Consider the following 21585-nt stretch of genomic DNA (forward strand, 5'->3'; position numbering starts at 1 on the left):
CTGTTTTTGTTGTTGTAATAAAGGATAAATTAGTAAAGCATTTAGTTTGTTTCATCCAGAAGAACAAAAGGCCTCAGTACTATGAATATAAACCATATTAAGAATAAGAATTCTTTATTTTGTTTATAATATAACATAAACAGAGCAACCATTATTTTTTTTCCTAAATAATTTAAAGGCAGAGAAACAGTGATATGTTCTTTTTTTGTAGGTCCATTTACTAAAAATGGCCCATTTATTTAAATTTCTCCATCAAAACATAAGACTTTGCTTAATGAAACTTAAGGTATCACTAAGCTGATTGCTCCATCTGGTGGCCAAAGTGTTGTTTTTCCTCAACAACTGAAGGTCAAAGTAACAATTGAACTTAGATCTGGTGACTGTGTGGTCCACTCAGAGCAGTGATTTCATTGTCACGTTGAAGAAACCAGCTTGAATCTTTTTGTTCTGAACTGAGTGCTCTCTGCTGTGGTCGTCTCCTGCAGTAATGTGATCAGAAATAGTGTCTATTTGAAATACTGCTGCATTTTTATTCGAACCATTCTGCCTGTTATAATCAGGGACATCAGCAAAGAAACAATATCAACAGAACAGGATATTTCTTTGGACCATTATTTGCAAACCAAAGACATATTTGAAAGTTAAAATCTCAGGAACTCGTGAGTTTTTATATACTCAAAATTGCCGTTTGTCATCAAAACCATGCTATTTCATTTTCTTCTCATTCCGATAACATTAATAGATGCCTAAATGCATTGATTTGCTGACATGTAATTGATTTTACCATTGTGCAGACAAGCAATTGAATGGGTATATAATAAAGAAAGTGATGAGTGCATGCTTGTTTTTTTCTTTTGAAATGGTTTAGAGTTTGGTTTTGTAATTATTCCCTCATGTTTGTAATGAACAGTAGGTTTCATTTTTAGAATGTCATATTAATGCCACGTATTGTACATTTTAATCATTCCTTGAATTAGCTGATTTTAAGTTTGTATTCTGAGAATTTGATTGACATTTCTGATTATGTCAAACTAGCAGTTCAAAAAGTCACAAAAGTCAGAAATTTTGTCTTAAATAGACAAATTTGTCTTAAATCCTGAAATCACATCATAATTCACTCATTAAATGGTGATCTTCATGCCTCATATGGGACTTCATTTCATATGCAGGCGTCTTTTAAGGCTCCAGGTCTGATCCCACTGACCCTTTGCCTGGGCCAGGACAGATACCGGGTCCAGTACTTCCTGAAAAGCTCGTCCCGGAACCCATAGATGACTGGGCTCATGAAGCGAGGGATGATGTAGACGAGCAAGAAAAAGATGTAGCGGATCTCCAGGATGAGCTGGGGGAACAGGGAGATCAGAGCAGCCTGGAGGGAGGGAACCACGAAGGCCAGCATGCACAGCAGCAGCTGAACGTGAGGAAGGGAGAAAAATCAGATTACACGTTGAGTTCATGTGTACAAACAAATGCAAAGAAAGTTAGAGACAAAGTAATAAACTGGAACCAGTCAAATCCTTTTGATATCAAATGAAAACTCAGTTCTTTATCAAATTACAGGAAATTACAAACCAAACACTTCACAATCTGTTGTGTACAAAAGAGTTTTATTTACTAACATTTTATTGATTTTGGTAAAACAAAGTGGACAAATTAGCTATTTATCAAGCTGTGCTTTATATTTTCGATGTTTATCAATCAAATTAGTTACTCTCAGATATATCTAAATGATAAAGACTTTTTGCATCTCTTCTGTAACTTTTATATTTTTTCAACATTGTTATAAAAGGCAACGACCAAAAAATACTAGGCAACATTCACTGACTGTTATTTTAATATATTTGGACTAAATAGATGCTTATCTTGAAAGCATCTACATGGAGAAGAACCCTATACATTGGTCTGTGATGACTGAGATGGCTGTGATTATTTACTAACTAAAAACTGAAACGTACTGGTTCGTATTTGTAAATCATAGATATTCAAACGACGTCTGTTTTTATTGCAGATAAACGCCAGGTATTGTTTTGCTCAGTGACACTGAAACATCACCTGCACTCCGTGAAGCAGCACAGTGTTCCTGGCTCTCCTCACTGACGCCAGGCTGGTGGAGGCAGCCTGCGCTGTCAGCATGATCTTACAGTAGGTGTAGAGCAGCGTGAGCGCCACGAAGGAGAGGTACACCCCATCAAACACACAGTTCTTGTAATAGATGGAAGGATCAGAGAAGAGAAAGGAGTGGTCACAAAAAATGGTCCTGTGGAAGAACTTTGGAGGCGCCTTGATCATGGTGATGAGGAGGTCAGTGATCGGAGGGGTGGCAGTGAGGATGAGGATGACACCGATGAGGAAGATGGTGCGGGACACTGTGCACATGTGGCTGTGGTGCAGCGGCAAGCAGATGGCGATGAAGCGCTCTACCGCCATCCCGGCCAAGATGAGAGGGGTGGAGCGGGTGGTGAAGACCGCCGTCATTATCTGGAGATGGAGCAAATATTGTAGCTGTGGTTAGAAATGTAATGCAAATGTTAAAAGTACTACTGGTTTACATTGTTGATTTTGGCTACAAACATACTGCAGTTTTTAAAACAAAGTATTCCTTGGTTCATATTACAGGCCACAGTCAAAAGGAACTTCTGTACTTTAACAATTAAGACAAACTTTGTTAGAGTTTTTTGCGTTTTGTCTTGTGATCTTGATTTGTGTATTGACCCTCTTGGCTATTATTTAATGATTACATTGAATTCAAGCAATACCACAATAAAGTTTTGTGCACTGAATTGTCTTATTTTTCCTGAGTTTTCCCTTTTTGTTTTTATGTCTCTCCACTTATGTTAAAAATATATTTTTGCTTATGTGAAGAAAAGAAAAAAACTGAGTATTTAAGATGACTGTCTTATTTTAGACAAGGTTCTATGCAGCAGAGGTGATTAAAAAAAAGTAGCCAGAATTTACCAGAAGACAACAGATGGAGACGTGGATCTTCCTGAAGACGTAGCTGACCACATAGAGAGTTGTTACCAGCGTAAGCTGCAGAGCATCATTGACCACCATGCAGATGAACATGATGTACCGGGAGTTCTCATAAAAGACACTAAGGTCAAAGGAAATGAGCTGAGAGAGAAATGGACACTCATATGTTCATGTTAGTTAGAAAATATAACAGCTACGGCAAATACTTGTATGATAATCAATGTCCTGTCTTTGTGGAAAGTTAACAGGTGAACTGAACAAGCTGTTCATTTGTATTTAGTTTTTCCTTTTTTTTTTCTTCATCTGCAGTACAATCATAGTGAACACTACATAACATGACAGCACTTTGTGTCTGTAATTTTATGTCTAACTAAACATCCATACCTGTGTTGTAGAAAGGTGTACACCATGCTGCTGTTGATGACACTGAGGGCCAGCCACACCATAACAATGTTTTTAGCTAAAGCATCGGAGAAACTGTCTTTAGGTTGACCCACACTGAGCCCTGTCTCTGTCGATGTGCTGTTACTCAAGAGAAGAGCCAGCGGCACCGAGGAGGAGGAGGAATTCATCACCAACATCTCCTCCACTCTGTCTAAAGAAGTACAGAGATCCAATCTGTTGTTTAGTTTTTGGACTCTTGTTCTATTTAATAAAAATAATAAAGATACACATGGGATGATTGCTGGTGCATTACAGGTACATGTTTTAATGTTTTAGTTGAATTCTAATAAGTAATTAGAATTCAACTAAATAGTTTTTTTTTAACTAATCTTATTATACATAATGCTGTCGTACAAAAATTATTATTGAACTGTTTTATAAAACACCTGATTTAAAATACACAAGATTTATTGACAAGATCTGTTGGATAGATTTTGTTCAGATGCCCACCTTGTTTAGAGGCTTTTATAATTCATATTGAAGACTCCAGAAAAGAGCTGTATTGGAAAACACATAAAGCATCTGAATATATAACTATGTTCTAGTAATAGGGCTAGAGCTACACAAAATGAACATGAAATACTCAGGATGTTTTACTATTTTCACACAATTAATAAAAGGTTCTACTCTTAAATTACCTTGACTGGAAAGTTTTATAGACAAATTCAGTAAATTCACAAGACAAGTACACCAAGCTTAAGATATGACAGATAATCAAATGTCAGCTGAATCCTAAAGTGATTAATTGAAACATAAAGTTATTCACTCACAGATCATAAACTGAAGACGGAGCACTGACTTCATGAGAAGCAGAAACTTCCGCTTGCTCATTTATAAAGAACCTGGCATTGCTTTGGTCTCTGAGTATGAATCAGGTATATGGGTTGGACGGAGGCTATGATGTAATAGGTTACGATGTAATGAGCATGTGGACATATTTTGCTTTCTGAGCCATTAAAAAGTCAGGAATAAGACATAACATGGTTCAGTTTGTGTTTAAACAGTTCAGCTTTCCAAAATAGAAAACCTGCCTGACCAGAACACCACAGAGAGTTTATGAGATATTTTATCACCAAGAGGAGGATGAGAGACATCACAGCCAACGATGCAGGTGACCTGAAGGCTGGACCTCAGCAGAGTCACAGGCTGATCGCCTTCCTGCCACACTGCAGTCAAGTCAAATCAAGTTAAAGTTTATTTAAATATCACATTTAAAACAACTTCAGCTGGACCAAAGTGCTTCATAATAATTACAGCATCAAACATAATGCAATAAGAATTAAATTTCATTGATGCAGTAACTAACATGCATTGAATGCAGAGGATTAAACATACCTCTTAAAATTCTTACAGTTTTGCTTAAAACATGTGTAGGCCCAGATAGAACAGGTCTGGGGCCACAGATGATTTATATCTGATCTGTCCTTTGAAAAAAGAAGGATGTTTTTCAAAGAACATCCTACTTTGAAAAAAAAAACGTGTTTTTTTTTTTTTTTTAACCCATCCTTTTCTTTGATCATTTCATGAATGTTCAATTTGTTTCAATTTGTGGGTCTTCCCTGAACAGTGTGATGGCTGAACATTCCCACTGTGTTTATGAAAAAACCTATAAATGATGTAAATGCACTGAGAAAACATGTAAAGTTGTTTCATTATAGCAGCATTATGCAAATATAAATATCTTTGGTAATCCTATTTAACCTAAAACAACAATAACAACAAAAATCTGAGTTAGGCAGTAGAGAAATGATATTTATCTCTTAGTGCCGTATCTATAAAGTTCTGGTTTCAGCAATATATGTCATATTTTACTAAAGTGTGTTATATTATTGAAATTGAATTTCTGTAAAAAGAATTAACGATAATTTTTCAAACCTTAAATTGTAAATATTTATTATTTTTAGTTAAATGAAAGTTTTATATTTTTGGCAAGCATAATCAAAAGTCCATAATGCAAACATCTATTTATGCTATTGTAAAAAAATATATATATTTTTACATTCTGTCTTTGTTCAGTGGAACCACTGGCTTTCCTTTGTACTTGCAGCTACATCTTAGCAAGTCCATCATTAGATACTTCTTGAACTTCTTGTCTCTGGCACCATAAATTATCGGGCTCAGGAACCGAGGTAGAATATAAACAATCAGGTAGTTTGCAAATCTGATTTCGATGCTTCGACCCGGGAAGATGATGTGTAGAACAATCTCCACGCTTGGAGAGATGTAGGAGAGCAGGCACATGGCCAGCTGGACACCGTGAAGGAGGATGGTGTTTCTGGCTTTCTGGGCTGAAGGTTCAGCTGTGGAGAGCGCCCTGGCCGCAAACAGGATCTTCAGGTAGGTAAAGACCAGAGTAAGAAAAACACATGAAAAATAAATAATATCAAAGGCTTTCCTTTTCTGAGCCAGGATTGGATCTTTGAACACGTTCTCCCGCAAACAGAACACAGAGTTGTATTGGAAAAAGCTTAATGGCTCAGTTGCCAGAGACACAAACAGATCTGTTATGTCTGGGGCCACACATATAAACCAAATCAGTCCGATGACTGCGTAAGTCCTCCTCACTGTGCAGATTTGAGAGTAACGCAAAGGTTTGCAAATGGCAATGTAGCGCTCTATGGCCATCCCGGCCAAGCTGACTGGGGTGTTTCTGGTGGTGAAGACCGCCACCAGGATGAAGAAGCAGCAGAGCGAGACGTTGATCTTGTAGAAAATGTAGCTGAGGATGAAAAGTGTGACGGTCACAGTGAGCTGAATGCCGTCATTGATCACCATGTGGATGAAGAGGATGTAACGAGGATCTTCGTAGAAAATCTGTTGGAAGACAAACAAGATAGAGGCTTAAATTTGTATTTATGTATTACCAGATCATCTAGGATTACACTAAAATTAGATTAAGTGTGATATGAATCATGAACTAACCATGACCAAACATCAACATCCTGGAAAAATAAAATGAGTAGAATTTATTTGAATCTGTAAATCTTCAACCAAAAGATCTAATTGATCGGTTTAAAAAAATGTTTGACAAATAAACAATAGAAAGTTGTGTTTGACACATGTTGGTGTGTTTCCTTACTCACCAACATGTGTACAGAAACCACTTACACATTTTGGTTTCCTTTTCAGTAACAGAGAAACTGGTCAGACATTAGAGTAGAAAAGAGAAATGACCCTCAACATACAGCCTGAACTACAATTTTGTTTTAGACTTTTAGACAGTAAAATAAATCTAAAATTCATATTTCACAGGTTTCATAACATTAGATTTTTCATCCTGTCTGAAACCTATAGACAAATACTTTACAAAGATACTCTGCAAATACAATTAAATAAAAAAATACAACTATTTATTGTTTTGAGCTGTAGATGTGTGTACCTGATGTCTAAAAAACGTGGCAGCCAAGGTGCAGTTGATATACGTGAGGACAAGCCAGACCAGCACAACAATCAGGTTCTTCACCAAGGCCATGGTGAAAGTATCTCTGTACAGCACAGACTGATCAGAAAAAGGAGGAAACAAGAAACATTAATTACAGAGATTATGCAAATATGTCACATTTAATATCATTATCTGTCATCTTGCAAGCTTTGGAGACTGTACCAAATGAATAGCAAAATTACAAGAAAAATAAAACTTCCTATAAACCTGGATGTGCAGGTGTTTGGTTTTCAAAACAACAAAAACAAGCACCACTAAAATTTCTCAGTCTTTCTTTACACATTCTGTGTGACTCCTGATCTTTTCCCAAATCTTTCCTAAAAATAAAAAAAATAAATTTAAAAAAAACTTACCACCCCTTTTGATTCTTTGGAAAAATATTTGGCATGTTATATTTCAGTGCTATTCTCTGTCAACACACCTGATAAGGGGAAGTCGTGTTGTTTGTGAGACTCAGTAATGAGCTCATGCTTCCCTGTAACATCAGAGAGAAACTAAGTAAAAGAAAGATGACAGTAAATGCTGATAAAAGTACATTCAAAATATCTTAAACATGTTCAAAACACAAAAACTTCTATAATATTTGCATTCTGTATTTGTCATTAAACACATCTTTCTTAAGCAAAAACAGATGATAAAATTCCCGTGTTAAAACAGAGCTAAACAGATTTTTCTACACAGACTTGAAAGAAGCCACATTTGTCAACATTTGTCAACTATGCACTAATCATAGCATGACAAAAATATTACAGGGTAAATTTAAAAAAAAACAAAAAAAACTAAAGGGTGACAAACTGATTTAATTAAAACATTAAGTTTTGATGTAAAACATAAATTCTTTAAAATCTGCTAATGTAAACAGGAAACTCAGCTCCTCACCTATACTTACCTGACCTCAAGTGAGACGCAGGCAAAATGAAGCTGCCTTTTATAAAGGCAGCTGTGTTTGGTGTTGAGCTGGAAAATGTGATGGGAATAATGATGTGACTCCATGTTGAAACGATAATAATGATATCAGTTCCAAGTTTTCTCATCCTGTTCTTTATGACTAATTTTTATTTTCACTAAATCATATATGAAGTTTTAATTATTTGTAGCTTCTTGATGGGAAATCTTAGCTTAAAACATGTTTTACAAATAGCTGGACAGACAATGAGTGACATGATACTATAATTTGATTACAGTCATTCATCAAACTAGTATATGCACTGTCACACATATACCTTTTGAAAATAGTCTTTCAGCATATATTAAGGATACTTCTTATTAGGCTTGCATTTCTGGATGTAATATTCTAAACTTAAATATTATATTAATTTGCTATAAGCTGAAACCATTATTAGTAATAGAAATTAAGGCCTGAAAACATCAGTCGATGTGTAATTGGTTAATATAATGTGCTTTGCTTAGTGAATTGAGTTACTGAAATAATTTAGAGTTCCAATAATATTCTCTAAAGTGTAAAAACACATAAAAAAATCCCCAAGGTAGTTAAAAGCAACATTCTTTGACATTTGTTGAAAAAGTACTGATTACAGGGAATAAATTATTGGAAGAAAACATGAGACAAAACTTGCATTTTAATTAGTTTATTTTGTTTGACAAAACTAATTTCATCATATCATGTGTGAAAATGTCACTCAAGACTTTATTTGTTTTACAAAATGTTGAAGAACATAGAATAAATATAAGATTTTCAGAATTACATCATTGCATATGAGGGAAACCAAATTTCTCTGTATCTCTCTCTCTCTGTATATATATATACATAGTAAGTATTCATTCAAATATTAAGAAGCTCAAGTATGAGTCAAAATAAATAAGAAAACATCTGCAGGAAGTGGAGCATTCCTTTATGTGGGCTTCTTTCCCATCTTTCCCGGATTAATGGTTGCCTTATTTGAGAGTAAAAAGTATCTTTTCAGGTACTCTCTGAACAATTTGTCCCTTATTCCATAAACTATTGGACTGATGAGTCGAGGCGTGACTTGAATCAACAAAGAGATCACAAAGCGAATGATCAGAGCATCTCCTGGGAAAAACTTTATGATGCCCTCAATCATTATACTATGAACATAGCTTAGCATACACAGCAACAGCTGGAAGCCGTGCAGCAGGACAGTGTTCCTCGCTTTTTTAGCGTTTGTAGAAGCAGCCTGTGCCGTGAAAAGTATTCTGAAATATGCATAGAAAAGAACGAGCCAAACAGTCACCAAATAAATAATGTTGGATACGTCCCTCTTCTTTTCAAGCTGTGGATCAGTGAAAATATTTGCCCACAAGCAGAAAATCCTGGAATTAAAATATGTTGCAGGTCTTGTTGCCACAACTGCAAACAGATCTGGCAGGATTGTAAGAGAGCTTAGGAACCATATCAAAGAGATCACAATGTAAGTTTTCCTGACTGTGCAGATCTGAGGGTGGCGAAGCGGGAAGCATATGGCCAGGTAGCACTCTAGAGCCATGGCAGCAAGCGTTAAGGGGTTGTTTAGATTTGAAGATATGGCAAAAATAAGCACGATAATGCAAAATGATACATTGATTGTGAACACGGTCTGGCTCAGGAATATGAGAAGGACCATCAGTGCTAACATGATGATGTCATTGACCACCAGATGGATGTAGAGGATGTAGCGAGAGTTCATGTTGAAAACCTGAAAGGAAAGACAAAACGCTCAGGAAATGAGAGGCAAAGATGTTACCATTATCACTAATTAGGTTACAATAATCTAAAATAGTGTAAACTAATCTATATTTCTAAGGCTCATAAGTGAATGAAAAAACAATATGCAATTTCAAACTCGTCAGCAAAACTTCATAAAACATTTAGATGACTTTAAGTTTTTATGTGGCTGTGTGTATAGTTTTGACCCTGAGTGGATTAGAAAAAAAATCACAATTAATTCAAACTTTTTTGTTTTTAAAAGGCAATATCCATTGCTATTGTACTACCATGGCCCTAAAACAGTGAACTGTTCAGGTTAATGACTGAGCTTGAAAAAACAGACATACACATGATAAATGGTATCATACGTACCGATTACACATAACACAAGCTAAGTAACATATTTCAGAATATGTTACTTATCTGAAGTAACATATTCTTTAAATAAATATCATGTAGAAGAGTGCAATTCATTTGTTTCAGTAATTGGAAGAAACAGCCTCTTCATCAAGGTGCTATTAAAAAGAACTTTTAAGAATGCTTAGTGTTGATATGTTAAATTTGACACTAAATCTACCTTTATTATTAAAGTCAACATACACAAATTGAAAAACAAATGTGTACTGACAATATTAGCAGGATAAAAGGAGGAAAAGCAATAATGCCCTGGTTCTCTGCCAGAATGATGAACTGATTAAAACAACGGCACATTTTCAGCATTATTTCTCATTTTAAATTTGTTTTTAAAATCTGATTTTCCATTAGTTTACATCAGACAATCAATGATTAGTAATAATTAATGTCTTTTGATCACAGTGTTGCACAGACTGATGCATCACTGCTTAACACTCTAATATAATGCCTGAAATACTAATAGAAAAGAAATCAAAAGATAAATTAAATGCAACAATAAATCTAAATAATCTTCCTCACTCTTACACACTTGAGACAAAAAGATTCTTTTTTTTAACTTTGGTTGAGACCAGCACATAGTCTGAAGAAATGCAATGACGAAAAGAACAAATTAGCAACTTGAAGACATATACGATTCATAACAAGGTGAAACAACTTTCTGTTTCTTTGAGATGATAAATTCTACAACTGCAAACATCAACAAAAAATATCCTGAAAGACTCAGATCCTTCATGGCATTTTATTGTTCTGCTTTTATTTTACAGCAACAATAAACATGTTTTGTGTCACTTATTATCTTTTACTAAAGCAATCGAGGTAAATTTCTGGATAAGACAGAATTGATACCTGATGTTTTCTGAATATGTGAATCAGAATCCCATTTATGTAGATGATGGAGAGCGAGAAAACCACAGTGAATCCACTCTTAAGTATTGCAATGTGCAGGGGGTCCTTATTCCTGGTTGCTGTGGTATTCATGCCAGAACATGAAGGGCTGGCAACTTATCTGACATAATCTGGCAACCTGCAAAGAAACATTTATCAAGGATAAAAGTGATCAAATTTTACACAGCAGCATATCAAGTTTATAGAGCTGGGAAAGGAGTCGCAAATCACTATTTTATTACAAAGCATTTAATTAAGGCGTAATTTTGACTGAGTAGAATTTAGTTCAGCATAATTTAATAAAAATAAATCTTTCATAAAGATGTTTTTTTTTTTTTTCTAATTTACTGATGATCCATTTTAAAATCACAAGAAAGATTTTTGAAAAATAGCAGCGCTGAAGAATTAACTCTTCAGCTCTGGTAATGACAGCAGCAACAAGATTCAAACCAGGCAAATCAGAAACATCTCTAACCTGTGGCTCAGCAATTACCCTGAAGTCTCAATGTTTACACACAAGAACAGCATGAAGGAGACTCACCTTGTGATGATTACACACAGTTATGTTACAGACAAGAAGTCAGCTGTGTTTGATACGGCTCAATTTATATATGCTGAGCAAAAGTCATGGGATCAAAACTAGTCAAGTGTGTCTGTATCTGTGTGTGTAACCACCCACATCTGTTTGTGCAGTAGCACTAAGCCTAATTTCACACATAAATAATTTTAATAACTAGCATTCCCTAATAAAACAATTCAGACAACAAAATAGCTACTACTAGGTGAATATGGAACTTGTTTTTCCATATCAAACCAAAGGTACAATTTTGTTGTTGTGTATGGAAACAGGAGCTCTTGTAAATTAAATAAATGACAAGACTGTGAACTGAATGATTTATGTTTTTTTTTTATTCAGACAACCAAATAAATTTCAAATGTTATTTTTGTGGTAAAAACTTTAAAGGTGAAATCTAAGTATGGTTCATTCAAAACAGAAACAATAAAAAGTGGAGAAAATGTAAAAACATGGACTGTAAGATATTTCTCCCTCTTACCATAAACTTTTATAACCCAGAACATGATTGTCCTAAACTCTTAATCTTGTCTGGGCTATGTAGGTGTGCTTAAACTGCAAAAATATTTTTTATGATCCAGAGTAGTTTTCTGTCGCTATTTTAGCACTCCCGTCGTTTCCAGTGAGGACTGAAGGCTAGATCAGGTTACCATGATGGAAATCTATCGCAGAAAATAACTTGATGTGAGGTTAGTGCATTTTGGATGTAAAAATGTTTGTGCTAATCATCTGTTAGTAGTTGAATTTTTCAGCATGTTGCTTTACTTATTTTCATTCTAAGCTAATATATAGTTGCATTACTCTTAAATTATAAAACAGGAATGATTAATGTTCTTTGTAAACATTTTTTAACACAGCCAGTCATGTCATGAATCCAAATTGAGTTTAAAACTAAAACTTGGTGGAAGAATTTATTTGAAAACTAAATGGTTTGTGTTTATGGAATTCACTCCATAACTTCTTCCACGCAGCTTCAGACTTAGAGCCGTGAAGTAGCTCAGCATGTATCGACAGAACTACCTTCTTACTAGGGCCGTAGACTTCTGCTACGGTAGCCACAATTTCACCCTTTTAGATGTCATAGAACAAGAAGTAATGAAGAATGGCTCCCTAAAAACTATCCTGGGAATTGAAAAATATACTTAAAATAGAAATATCTTCATATTATCCTTTTTTGTACCTTTCTTGGATGAACGGCTGGATTTAAAGGTAACAGGTATCGTTTTAGGTGTTCCCTGAACATTTTGTCCCTTACACCATAAACCATTGGACTGATGAGCCTTGGCATAACCTCAATCAATAGTGCAATTACATACCGAATGGCTAGGGTATCTTTTGGAAACAAAATTGACAGGCCCTGTATTGATATAGTACGAATATAGCTTAGCATGCATAACAGCAGCTGAAAGCCATGAAGTAGGACAGTGTTCCTTGCTTTCTTTGCATTTACTGAAGCGGCCTGTGCAGCAAAAAGTATTTTAAAGTATGCATAAAAAAGAATGAGCCAAACAATGACTAGAAACAAAATGTTGGATACATCTTTCTTCTTTGCAAGGATCGGGTCTGTAAAAATATTAGCCCACAAGCAGAAGGCACTGGAATGAAAGTACTCTGCAGGTCTTGTGGCAATAATTATGAACAGATCTGGTAAGATTGTCAATAAACTTAGGACCCATATCATAGTGATCACAATGTAAGTTTTCCTGACCGTGCAGATCTGAGGGTGGCGGAGAGGGAAGCATATGGCCAGGTAACACTCTAGAGCCATGGCAGCAAGCGTTAAGGGATTGTTTAGACCTGTAGATACGGCAAGCATTAGCATGACGATGCAAAATGAGACATTGAGTGTGAACAAAATGTAACTAAGGACTTGTAGGAGGATCATCATTGCGAGCAGGATGATATCGTTGATTACCAGGTGAATGTACAGGATGTAACGAGAATTTGTGTTGAAAACCTGAAACAAAGGACAAGTTATTTCAAGAAATGGGATAGAAAGACCTTTTTGGTTTGACTTCTTAAGTTCATAATGTGAAACAATCTGGATATCAGTACTAAAGTTGTTTCTTTTTCTTTTCAGACATTTAATTTTAAATTTTTTTTCATCTGTATCACAATCTCCCAAGGTCAATAAAAGGAGTTTATTGGTGTTATTTAACCGTTCTCTAATGATACTAGAACGTAAAATAATCAAAACATGTTTTTAAATAATGGCCTCCTACTTTAGGATAATCAGTCTGTATTTGTTAATGGACTTAAATTATTAATGTTCTTGCTCAGTTGAAACTTTATATATACTTTAGTTTCACAAATTTAATTATCTAAGTCACAATTCATACAGGAATAAACAGACATTCAAATTAAAGGGTTTAGTAAAAACTGTAACCTGAAACATTTCATAGCAACAAGTTTTGTGATTTCATAACAGCTGAAGTAAAATAGGTTTTCAAGAATTTCTTCTGGTTAAGCATTATGAACTTGAAGTGGTGTCTCACAGTTGTATGATGTGGACGCATGTTCTTTATTCAGACATTATTGTCACAAAACGTTTAAGCATTTTTTAAAATACTTAATGAACCCAGCAGACAATTGTAATTAAAAAATACAACTTTCAGAAAAATATAAGGCAAAAGCAATTTAACAAGTAGACCGTGTAATTGCTTGAATAAAACAACACTGTTGAACCTAATTTAATATCTTAAATGAATGTTTACTGGAGAGAAGGCAGATAACTCACATTTTACCTTAAATTTTCCAATGGCCTCATCTTGTCTACTGTTATCATATAAAGTGATTTACATGCATCACTTTAAAGCTACAAGTGCAACAACTAAAAAACAACAATTCTAAAATTTCCACTTAACTTCATGACATTTGAAACAACAGAAAACTGGGTCCATGTTACCTCAGTTATTGCACAAAAAACACTAATGCATATTTTCAAAATGTATAAAATTGATACCTGATGTTTTCTGAATGTATGAACCAGAGTCCCATTAACGTAGATAATAGCAAGAGAGAGGACAACAGTGATCACATTCTTTAAGATTGCTACATACAGCGGGTCCCGGCTGACAGTAGTGGTATTCATACCAACATTTAGAGGGTTTGGGGGTCATCTGACACAGTGTGTGGAACTGTGGAGAAATATACAACAGATTATTGTTAAAACTGACTAAATTAATGTCATAGACAAGTTTGAAAAACTCAACTGTGAGGTTTTAGTATCTATTAATATGCTTAATATTATTAAAAGAAATACAAAGAGTCTTCAATATGCATTATATAGAATACCAATAATATGGTATTTAAAAAACTCACTTTAACTTTGTTCATTTTAGTTCTGTAATGGTCACAGTTAATTTTTCCCTGTCATTTAAAGCAAATTATTGTTTTTCACTTCGAGCTGACAGTCAGCAGTTGTTAGCTTAAAAACATCCTTCATTTATTCACATTTTACATTTTCTAATTGATGTATTTTGTAATGGTTCATGATCACAGTAATAAATAATATAACATATTTCTTTTGATCAAAAATATTTTTTTCACTGCTGCAACCAATGCAACTCCAAACAAAAAATAAATAGCTGAAAAAAATTAAACAATACAATTTCACAACACAATACTGTTTGCAAAGAGTACCAATACTAGAAGCAAAACAGAAATTTAGTAAATCACAACTGACTATTGCAATTTTTAAAAAACAAATTTTTAAATAATACTAAATAATCATTAAATGTTTAAACTGAGCAACTGCACAGAAACTCACCTGGTTTATGCTGCAGATCAGTCAGTTCTGCTCGACATAATCCAATATATAGTTAAAGTGGAGAACAGTCAAGGGAACAAAAAATAGTCAAGGGTTAATGTGTGCGGGTGTGTGTGTGTGTTTATGTGCTTCCCTTTTGCATATTGTGTGGATGTAGTTAAGGACAACTGCATGTTAGCATTGCAAGTGTGTTGAGCTTAAGTTTTAGACAAATAAACTAACTTCCATCCTCTTTCACCAAACCATTATTCCTCATCAAAAAATAAATAAACAAAACATAAAACATAAACAAGTCTATGCCTTGCCTAGTGTGTTTAAAACATGTTTCAGCTATTAGAGATAGACAACATTTCCACAATAGCTAAAATTTTGCATTAGGTTGAATTAATTGGCTTAACTTTTTTACTCATAACAGTTGGAAAACACAAAATTGTTTAATAGGGTTATTATTTATTTTCTGCATTTTTTTGAGTACTACAGTGCTGTGCAGCCCACCATCAATCTAACAAATTTAGTGTATGAAAAGGGAGCTCTAGTAAATTAGACAAATGACAACTGAGAATAGCATGATTTTTTTATTCAATCTGTGACAAAACATTCCCATTTTGTTGGTTAGAATTTAAACAGTGAAGTTTCAGTGTGGCTCATACAGAAACGATAAAGTGGAGGAAAATAAAACTTTACAAAGACATGAAAGTCACAGACAACTGAAGCACAACTGAACTGAAATTTAACTGTATCACACTTCTTCAACCTACACCTTTTATGATGTAATATCAAAAGTGCTACCTCCTTGCCAAAGCTGTTTTAGGGGGTAGACTTTTAGTGAGGTATCCTCTTTTTACACTATCATATCTAGTTCAATATAAAGGAAAAAAGACAAAGACCATATTGGGCCTTTAAAAAGGTTCTTGAAATATAGACATCCTTATGTTCAACTTTTTTGGACATTTTCTGGATAAACGTTTGAATTTAAAGGTAGCCAGTATCTTATAAGGTACTGTCTGAACATTTTGTCCCTTATGCCATAAACCATCGGACTGATGAGCCTTGGCATGACCTGAATCAGTAGAGAAATCACATACCGAATGGCTAGAGTATCTTTTGGAAACAAAATTGACAGGCCCTGTATTGATATACTGTGAATATAGCTTAGCATGCATAACAACAGCTGAAAGCCATGAAGTAGGACAGTGTTCCTTGCTTTCTTTGCATTTACTGAAGCGGCCTGTGCAGCAAAAAGTATTTTAAAGTATGCATAAAAAAGAATGAGCCAAACAATGACTAGAAACAAAATGTTGGTTACATCTTTCTTCTTTGCAAGGATCGGGTCTGTAAAAACATTAGCCCACAAGCAGAAGGCACTGGAATGAAAGTACTCTGCAGGTCTTGTGGCAATAATTATGAACAGATCTGGTAAGATTGTCAATAAGCTTAGGACCCATATCATAGTGATCACAATGTAAGTTTTCCTGACCGTGCAGATCTGAGGGTGGCGGAGAGGGAAGCATATGGCCAGGTAGCACTCTAGAGCCATGGCAGCAAGCGTTAAGGGATTGTTTAGACCTGTAGATACGGCAAGCATTAGCATGACGATGCAAAATGAGACATTGAGTGTGAACAAAATGTAACTAAGGACTTGTAGGAGGATCATCATTGCGAGCATGATGATATCGTTGATTACCAGGTGGATGTACAGGATGTAACGAGAATTTGTGTTGAAAACCTGAAACAAAAGACAAGATTTTTCAGAAACAGAGAAGAAAAGATAAGTGTGATATTTTAGGAAGTCTACTTCTAAGTTTCGATTTCTAAAACTCATAGTGGGAAATGGATCCCAACTGGTTAAATCGTGTTTTTGTTTTCTGACATCTGAAGTCAGAAAACATATCTACAGAAGCCAATGTTTTCTGTAACTATCTCCCAACATCAATATAAGAAATTTATTGATGTTATTTAACCTCTCTGCAATATTTTAGGTATTCTTAAAATGCATAAAATTGATACCTGATGTTTTCTGAATACATGAACCAGAGTACCATTAATGTAGATAATGGCAAGGGAGAGGGCCACAGTGATCACATTCTTTAAGATTGCAACATGAAGCGGGTCCCGGTTGACAGTAGTGGTATTCATACCAACATTTAGAGGACTTGAGAATCATCTGACAATGTGCCAAACTGTGGAGAAAAAATTCAACAGGTTATTGATAAAACTTTGGAAAGGCTGGAAGATAGCATTTAAACTCTGAGGTTTTAGTGATGATTAGCACACTTAAAATTATTAAAAAGAATACAAGCAGTATTCAACAAAAAATATGATTATGAAATACTAATAATACTATTTAGTTTTTAAAACATAGTGTAACTTAGTTCATTTTAGTTCTTGATTGGTTCCTGCAAATTATTCAGGTCATTATTTTAAGCAAATTTACATTTTAACTTCAAGCTCATCAATCAAAGAAGACAGGCAGCAGTTCTTATCCTAAGAACATGTTACATTTACTCACATTTTTCATTTTCAGATGAATGTGTTTTGTAATGATTCATTATCACAGCAACAATATATGTTTTATGTCAGGCATAATAGAAGAAAAATTAAAAATCACTAAATTACAATTTACATATACTACCTGTTGCATTTTTTCTTACCTAGAATTTTTCATTAATACTAAGGACTCATCAGCTGTTTAAACAGAAACAACAGTACACACAAACTCACCTGGTGATGGTTAGACAGCGTTATGCAGCAGACAATGAGTCTGCTCCACATATCCCAATATATAGTTGACATGCAGAAAAGTCATGGGATTTAAAAAAAAAAAAAAGTGTTGTGTGTGTGTGCATGTGTGTGTGCATGTATGTGCTTCTCTTTTTGTATGTTGTGTGCATAGGGCTAAGGGTAACTGCATATTAGACTTGTAATAGCATTGGGATGAGAATGGAAATTAGTGTATTTGTTTAAAACTTGTTTTAAGTGCTAATTGCCACTATTCTTTTTTTTAACAAAAATAAAATGTAAAATAAAAGTAACTCTATGTATGGTCTATAGTGTAAAACATTTTTAGCTGTGACAAATAAATACTTAAAACAGAGATGGTGTGCAAACTGTGGCCAAAGGACATTGCCATAGACTTCACATTTTTGATGGGCCTAAATGTGACAAAATAAATTAGATGTGGAGCAGAAAGTCCTGTAATGAGTGACATTATTTTGGACCCAAAGACTAATTTCACAGCTGTGTCCTGACTTGGCACACATGCTACATTCATTTTACCTTCTACTTTTACAGGCCTTTCAGGTCCTGCTGCCTAAAAGCACAGCAGTTGGATGATGCTGCCACCACCTGGTGTGTTTTTGGTGAGGTGCAGTGTTTGGTGTCTCCCAAATGTACCTGAATGAATGAAGCCTGCTCTCATTGATTGAGAACACCTGTGCATCCAATTAACTGTCAGCTGGTGTGCTGAGTATAAAGTGAGACTCTTTTCTGCTCTCACATGGTCACATCTCAGCATGAGTTGTTGCTTGTTTGGTCAGCAGTGTGCACAGGTCCAGTAACTTTAAGTACTGTTTCTCCCACCCAACATCTGTAAATGGATGTTTGTTTAATTCAGCTCATTTGTGAAATTAGAAACAGCTTCTCAGAGTTAACTGCTTTTGCTGGTGTGGTTTTAATAGTCATGGCCTCATGAAGCAATGAAGCTTTCTAGCACTTTTGCTTTGCTCTAAGGTTCCTTACTCCCTGTTTCATTCAGTCCTCACTAGTGACATCTGCTGCTGAAACTAACAGCCTTGTCACTCAGATCAACATTAGTAAAGGCAACATTATGACAGTTTTGTGGAACTTGTGTTTAAAAGGAGTCAATTAAATCCTATGTATTTGTCTAGGTTGTTTTTTTTCTCCATTATTTTATTTGTAGCCAGTTCACTTTAAATGGGATGAGCAGCTTTGCAATAACCTACCCTTTTCATTTTGGAGAAATGTGGTTTAACAGTTGTGTAATTGTCAACCCACATTGTGTAACAGCAGCAAATAGCTGGCAGGTTAACTTGAACAATAGGAGGTTGCAGCAGCTTTAACTTTTTTTCTTTTCTTTACACAGTAGCACAAATGTTGCATTGTGTTTAAATTTTAAAACTGCAATAGAGCAACTACCATGCAAATAGGCCTCTTTCTACTTACATAAAGACACCAATGGTCATCCTTAGAATCACTCTTTTTATCTGAATCACAGTTTGTGAAAAGCTCAATTTCACACTGAAGTTAATGAGTCTGAGCAACATTTTGCATCCAGTAATGGGATCTCCTGCATTTTTGGAAAAAAAAAAAAAAAAAATTGAAAGCTTCTGATTTCCTTCTACCACTGGCTTTCAGTAACGTAGCTTATGGAAGCAGCACAGCAATTCAAAATTGCAATAGGAGTTGTTTTAAGTTTTATTTTAACGTTAAAACTCACCGCCCAATGGACATTTTGTGAAAATAAAAATTGAGTTCTACCTCCTTGTGGTCCTACTGCCATCTGCAGAAATGCACTTCTCAGTCAAATGACCAATTAGAGTCAGGAAGGTCTTAGCACTGTACACACTGCTCACACCCTCTTCCTGTTCTCTGCTGCACTACGGCTCCTTCCCCACAAAGGAGTCTGCTGTGAATGCTTAGACCAGTTAGCAATGCCACTGACAGCTGAAGTGGTTTTACTGGAGTTGTTTTTCCATCAGCACAACTTCAAAACAAGTTACCTAATACAGCTTTAAGAACGGGAAAAATTTACCTTTTACCTTTTCAGTTTTTCCATCAATCATACATAATTTGTACCTTTCATGTAGAACACTTTTCCATTTAAGACAATTCCCATCTATTTCAATCCAGTACAAACACAAACATCTACTTATTTTATTTCAATATTTTTGAAATTCGCATTGTATCTTAAACATGTATCTCTGGGTCCTAAGACTAAAAAGACTGAGGAAGAAGTATATATGCGAACCATTACAATACACCAAAGTTCAATTTAAAAGGCTATTATTTGAACTGAGTCAAAGACTGCACAGTGAATGAAAGTAGACAATCTTTCAGTGATTCAAAGGTGAATCTGATTTTGTTTCCTGTCACACATCCAATAATGTTTATTACAGGTCATTTTTGTTTGCTTGAATCAGAAACATGCTTTGTCTAATTTTACAGATAGCACAGTATAGGTTTTAAAATGATCAAGTTTAGGATATCTATACCGACACAAGAAACACTTACGGATGTAGTTTGTTGGCTTCTCTGATGCTGCGCAAAAGATACTTTTTCAAGTATTGTCTAAATGTATTGTCTCGTACCCCGTACACAATGGGACTCACAAATCTGGGAAGAATCTGGATCAGTATGTACCAAAAAAAATATGCTTGGACATATTGTGCAGTAGACAGAAACGCCAGAAACGTTCTTGCCAAAGGAGTTGCATATGTTAGCATACACAAAAGTAGCTGAAAACCATGAATCAGGATAGTATTTCTGGCCTTTGCCATTCCCTCAGCTGAGTTAGCAGCTTGAGCAGCACAAAAGATCCTGACGTACGTGAATAAAAGTGTAAGCCAAACTCCAGATAAAAAAATTATATAAGAAACATCTCTTTTTTTTATGCTTATTGGGTGTCGGAAAACAGTATCTCTGTCGCAAAATACTGTAGAGTTAAACAGCCATAGAGGCTCTGTTGCAAAGATAAGAAAGATGTCTGGCAAAACTGTTGTTGCGCTTAAACCCCAAATACAGCCAATGAGAAAATATGTTCGTTTGATGGTGCACAGTTCAGCATGTCGCAGTGGGAAACAAACGGCGATGTAGCACTCTACCGCCATCAGAGCTAAATTTAAAGGAGAGTTCACAGAGGTGAAAACAACAAAGGTAACAATGAAGCAACACAAAGAAGTACTAATTCTGTAGAAGACATAACTGAGAACAAACAAGCTGATGGATGTAGTCAGCTGGATCATATCGTTCACCACCAGATGGATGAACAGGATGTAACGAGGATTCATGAAAAATATCTGAAAGAGAGAAAAAAAAGGATATTTTAAGTGATTTTATTCATTTGGTATGATTTTATTCAAAAATTGCCAAAGACAGAAAAAGGCTCACTTCATGTTTTCTGAAGGTGTGAATCAGTGCCCCATTAATATAGTTGATGGTGATGCCAAGAGCCACTATGAGCACATTTTTGGTCACAGCAATGCTGAGAGCGTCTCTATAAATCAAGCTGCTCGACATGTTGCTAAAAGATGAGGAATTCATCTGGTAGATTCAATTTTTGCTTATCTCTATGAACAGATAACATTCACGTTAGTATAGTACAACATTAGTATTTTAAATGTTTTAATTTTAAAGGCACATTGTTCTTGTGCTTAGAACAAATTATCTCTGGAAGAGTTTAG

General features: G+C 35.0%; 6 protein-coding genes across 6 annotated transcripts; all 6 read right to left on the reverse strand.

Annotated features, from left to right (window-relative positions):
- Window positions 1-1159: 1159 nt before the first annotated feature.
- LOC103150150 (olfactory receptor 52A1-like) lies at window positions 1160-3554 on the reverse strand. Its single transcript, XM_007569643.1, has 4 exons — window positions 3358-3554; window positions 2956-3094; window positions 2053-2478; window positions 1160-1411 (listed from the first exon to the last, which is right to left on the reverse strand). Exons 1-4 carry the CDS (start codon window positions 3552-3554, stop codon window positions 1160-1162), a joined length of 1014 nt encoding a protein of 337 aa, XP_007569705.1.
- Window positions 3555-5412: 1858 nt separating this feature from the next.
- Window positions 5413-7409, reverse strand: LOC103150152 (olfactory receptor 52E8-like). The gene is made up of 3 exons (XM_007569644.2): window positions 7281-7409; window positions 6797-6916; window positions 5413-6231 (listed from the first exon to the last, which is right to left on the reverse strand). The coding sequence occupies exons 1-3, from the start codon at window positions 7341-7343 to the stop codon at window positions 5413-5415; spliced, it is 1002 nt and encodes a 333-aa protein (XP_007569706.2). The 5' UTR covers window positions 7344-7409.
- A 1303-nt stretch (window positions 7410-8712) lies between these two features.
- On the reverse strand, window positions 8713-11034 carry LOC103150153 (olfactory receptor 11H4-like). The gene is made up of 2 exons (XM_007569645.2): window positions 10785-11034; window positions 8713-9513 (listed from the first exon to the last, which is right to left on the reverse strand). Exons 1-2 carry the CDS (start codon window positions 10914-10916, stop codon window positions 8713-8715), a joined length of 933 nt encoding a protein of 310 aa, XP_007569707.1. The 5' UTR covers window positions 10917-11034.
- A 776-nt stretch (window positions 11035-11810) lies between these two features.
- LOC103150154 (olfactory receptor 56A1-like) lies at window positions 11811-14516 on the reverse strand. Its single transcript, XM_016680454.1, has 2 exons — window positions 14453-14516; window positions 11811-13503 (listed from the first exon to the last, which is right to left on the reverse strand). The coding sequence occupies exons 1-2, from the start codon at window positions 14514-14516 to the stop codon at window positions 12557-12559; spliced, it is 1011 nt and encodes a 336-aa protein (XP_016535940.1). The 3' UTR covers window positions 11811-12556.
- A 1224-nt stretch (window positions 14517-15740) lies between these two features.
- Window positions 15741-17335, reverse strand: LOC103150155 (olfactory receptor 11G2-like). Its single transcript, XM_007569647.2, has 2 exons — window positions 17174-17335; window positions 15741-16892 (listed from the first exon to the last, which is right to left on the reverse strand). Exons 1-2 carry the CDS (start codon window positions 17300-17302, stop codon window positions 16101-16103), a joined length of 921 nt encoding a protein of 306 aa, XP_007569709.1. The 5' UTR covers window positions 17303-17335; the 3' UTR covers window positions 15741-16100.
- Window positions 17336-20112: 2777 nt separating this feature from the next.
- Window positions 20113-21464, reverse strand: LOC103150156 (olfactory receptor 51B2-like). The gene is made up of 2 exons (XM_007569648.2): window positions 21293-21464; window positions 20113-21201 (listed from the first exon to the last, which is right to left on the reverse strand). Exons 1-2 carry the CDS (start codon window positions 21443-21445, stop codon window positions 20413-20415), a joined length of 942 nt encoding a protein of 313 aa, XP_007569710.1. The 5' UTR covers window positions 21446-21464; the 3' UTR covers window positions 20113-20412.
- Window positions 21465-21585: the final 121 nt, after the last annotated feature.

The sequence above is a fragment of the Poecilia formosa genome, unplaced genomic scaffold, assembly GCF_000485575.1.
Source record: "Poecilia formosa unplaced genomic scaffold, Poecilia_formosa-5.1.2 Scaffold243, whole genome shotgun sequence".
Classification (NCBI taxonomy): Eukaryota; Metazoa; Chordata; class Actinopteri; order Cyprinodontiformes; family Poeciliidae; genus Poecilia; species Poecilia formosa.

Bases quoted from the DNA above. Each gene is read 5' to 3' on its own strand.
- LOC103150150 (XM_007569643.1), bottom strand. From the start codon at position 3,554: ATGTTGGTGATGAATTCCTCCTCCTCCTCGGTGCCGCTGGCTCTTCTC. The intron at 3,095-3,357 runs GTATGGATGTTT...CTTTGACCTTAG, and splicing joins TACACCTTTCTACAACACAG to TGTCTTTTATGAGAACTCCC. The intron at 1,412-2,052 runs GTGATGTTTCAG...CCTCACGTTCAG, and splicing joins TGCTGCTTCACGGAGTGCAG to CTGCTGCTGTGCATGCTGGC.
- LOC103150152 (XM_007569644.2), bottom strand. From the start codon at position 7,343: ATGTTACAGGGAAGCATGAGCTCATTACTGAGTCTCACAAACAACACG. The intron at 6,917-7,280 runs GTGTGTTGACAG...TTTTCTGATCAG, and splicing joins ACACGACTTCCCCTTATCAG to TCTGTGCTGTACAGAGATAC. The intron at 6,232-6,796 runs GTACACACATCT...GTCTTCCAACAG, and splicing joins CCACGTTTTTTAGACATCAG to ATTTTCTACGAAGATCCTCG.
- LOC103150153 (XM_007569645.2), bottom strand. From the start codon at position 10,916: ATGAATACCACAGCAACCAGGAATAAGGACCCCCTGCACATTGCAATA. The intron at 9,514-10,784 runs GTATCAATTCTG...CTTTCCTTTCAG, and splicing joins ACATATTCAGAAAACATCAG to GTTTTCAACATGAACTCTCG.
- LOC103150154 (XM_016680454.1), bottom strand. From the start codon at position 14,516: ATGACCCCCAAACCCTCTAAATGTTGGTATGAATACCACTACTGTCAG. The intron at 13,504-14,452 runs GTAGCAATCTTA...ATTGTGATACAG, and splicing joins TCAGCCGGGACCCGCTGTAT to ATGAAAAAAAATTTAAAATT.
- LOC103150155 (XM_007569647.2), bottom strand. From the start codon at position 17,302: ATGAATACCACTACTGTCAACCGGGACCCGCTTCATGTTGCAATCTTA. The intron at 16,893-17,173 runs GTATCAATTTTA...CTTTTGTTTCAG, and splicing joins ATGTATTCAGAAAACATCAG to GTTTTCAACACAAATTCTCG.
- LOC103150156 (XM_007569648.2), bottom strand. From the start codon at position 21,445: ATGAATTCCTCATCTTTTAGCAACATGTCGAGCAGCTTGATTTATAGA. The intron at 21,202-21,292 runs GTGAGCCTTTTT...TCTCTCTTTCAG, and splicing joins ACACCTTCAGAAAACATGAA to ATATTTTTCATGAATCCTCG.